The sequence below is a fragment of the Camelina sativa genome, chromosome 6, assembly GCF_000633955.1.
Source record: "Camelina sativa cultivar DH55 chromosome 6, Cs, whole genome shotgun sequence".
Classification (NCBI taxonomy): domain Eukaryota; kingdom Viridiplantae; phylum Streptophyta; class Magnoliopsida; order Brassicales; family Brassicaceae; genus Camelina; species Camelina sativa.
In genome coordinates this window covers 20,911,875-20,914,312 of record NC_025690.1, presented here as the reverse complement: position 1 = coordinate 20,914,312, position 2,438 = coordinate 20,911,875, and the positions used below count along the sequence as shown (strand labels likewise).

The 2,438-nt window shown below is 41.6% G+C and overlaps 1 protein-coding gene across 1 annotated transcript; it reads right to left on the bottom strand.

The window, feature by feature from the left end:
- On the bottom strand, positions 703-2,163 carry LOC104699301 (protein DETOXIFICATION 53). Its single transcript, XM_010414626.1, has one exon. The coding sequence runs from the start codon at positions 2,161-2,163 to the stop codon at positions 703-705; it is 1,461 nt and encodes a 486-aa protein (XP_010412928.1).

The following is a 2,438-nucleotide window of genomic DNA, read 5'->3' as shown; positions in this document are numbered from 1 at the left end:
TTGGGTAGGGGTGGACACTACAAGAAAACATTCAATTTCCTATCGCAGATTACAAAGGAAAATGGAAGGAAACACTTGTTTTCTACCATTTTCCTTCAAAAAAAATGGAGGTAAACGCCCGTAGGAAATCGATTTTGGAAAGAAATTCGAAGAAAATTTCTTACGAAAGTCCTACTAAAAATTTTTTATAAGAATTTTGAAGGAAAGTGGAAGGAGGGTTTCTGACTATTTTCCTCTCAAAATATTAGTAGGAAATTCAATTTTACTAATTTTCTACCAAACTGGTTTTACAATTTTCCTACAAACTTAATAAAAAATAAGTTTATTGCTGCTTGTTGGGTTGGGTTTGGACCGAATCAGGCTTGTTGCTTGTTGTATACACTGATCAAAGCCATTTGACATCCAATATCGTGACAACTGTTCTTCACTACATACTTCTGAGTTCTGAATCCCGACATACACATACAAAGATAAATATGTGAAAAAAGGAAAATATATAAAGACCAAATTAGCTCACATGTTAATAAAAGCTAAGCTCAAAATAATTAAATGATAGTGACTCTTTGGCCAAAATATTGGTTAACAGTTCGGACACAAATTAAATCTAATATCTTTGGTATTTTAGTTTGCCAAAAAATAATTCCTATATCATTAAAAATCCGTTAAAATTGTCGATTGATAATTTTAACATTTCTAGATTAGTCAATTCGTGTTTTGTAGTAAACCAATCTCCAGATCATTACTACCAACATCATCTTCGTCTTCTACTTCAGCATGGACGGTTTCTTCTTCCGAGTGACTTTTATCGGCTGCAGCGGATGTAAGTTCCTCAGCCCGCTTCACTTGATGGCTCCAGTCCGTACGGATCAACGTATAAAGCATCATTACCAAACACGTCATCTGTGCAGCCAACAGTCCAAACCATAGCCCACGAAACCCAACCTTAAACCCAAACGTAGTCGTGACTGCCACAGGCAACCCTACAATGTAGAATGCGCATAGGTTAACGCGTGCACCATCTTTAGGCCTCGCCGTCCCCGTCAAGACTCCGCATGCAGCTGTCTGCGGCGAGTTTCCAATCTCACAAAGCCCCAATATAGGAAGCGCGGATGAAATCAGCCCGAGAATCTCCGGTTCATCCGTGAACATCTTTCCCCAAACCGACCTAAGCGCCGTTACAAAAACAGCAGCTGCTAAGCCGTACGCGACAGCAAGTATCAAACCAATCACAGTCGTACATTGAGCCCGTGTGGGTTGGCCGCCTCCTAACGCGTGTCCTACACGGGTTGCTATGGCGCTGCTTATCGCAAACGGGACTACGTATAATATCCCCGTGGTCTGAATCAGTATTCCCATGGCGGCTACACTTGCTTTAGGGTTCCCAAGAAGCCCACAAAGAAAAAGCATGATCTCATACCACCAATACTCCAAGCACACCGAGATAGCGCTTGGTGCGGCTAGAGAAAGCAGTGGCCACCAGCCGCGGAAAAGGGACCGCAAAGCCAGCCCTTCCCACGGTTTGATGATAGAATCCGAGAAGCACGTGTAAACTAGAAGTCCCACGTTGATATTCATAGTGTTAAAAGCCATTGCGATCGCAACACCCTTAACGCCTAAACGCATACGTACGACGAAGACGTAGTTGAAGAGAGGATGAAGAAGAATGGATACAATGGCAGATATTGTTAGCGGTGAAGTCAGGCCTTGCGTTCTGAGGAACGTTCGTAGGGGGTGGAGCATGGCCTGAGCCAGGAGCTCAGGGACGAAAAAGAGCATGTAGATTTTGGCGACCTTGGTTATATCCGGGTCTTGACCCAACTTGAGGAAGATGGGTTCGATGTTAAGCCACGCAAAGGCGATTGGAATGGAGACGACAATTAGAAGACAGAACATTTTCTGGAACGTGTGGCTAAGTACAGTCCAACGTTTAGCTCCGAAGGCTTGGCCACATATTGGGTCCATACCAACGGAAAGGCCTTTGAGTACGGAGACTCCGGTGATGTTTCCGAAGCCCATGGCAAGCGCACCGCCAGCGAGTTCTACTTTTCCGAGGTGACTCAGGAACCACATTGAAATTATTGATCTTGAAAAAATGAGCAGTGATGTCATCACAATCGGGCATGCTATTTTTGTGAGTGACGCCATCTCCTCTCCCACCTGCATGGGAAAACATATAAAAAAGATATGATTGTCGTTAGGTTTTTAAATATTATAGAACAACTATTTACTATTCTAGTGTTATAGGCTTCTAGTTCTAGCTAAACGCACTCAAGAAAATATTAGTGGGATTATTGGTTTGAGATATGAATAGAGTTTTAAAGATTTTAAATGTTATGTAGAATCTGTTGTTATAAGATCAACATTTTGTTAAACTCTGTTAAAGTTTAATGTTATTAGTTTGCGATTTGTAAAAAATCATTTAAAATCTTAACAAAATT

What these genes read in the sequence shown, in the direction of transcription:
- LOC104699301 (XM_010414626.1), bottom strand. Translation starts at nt 2,163, where the DNA reads ATGCAGGTGGGAGAGGAGATGGCGTCACTCACAAAAATAGCATGCCCG.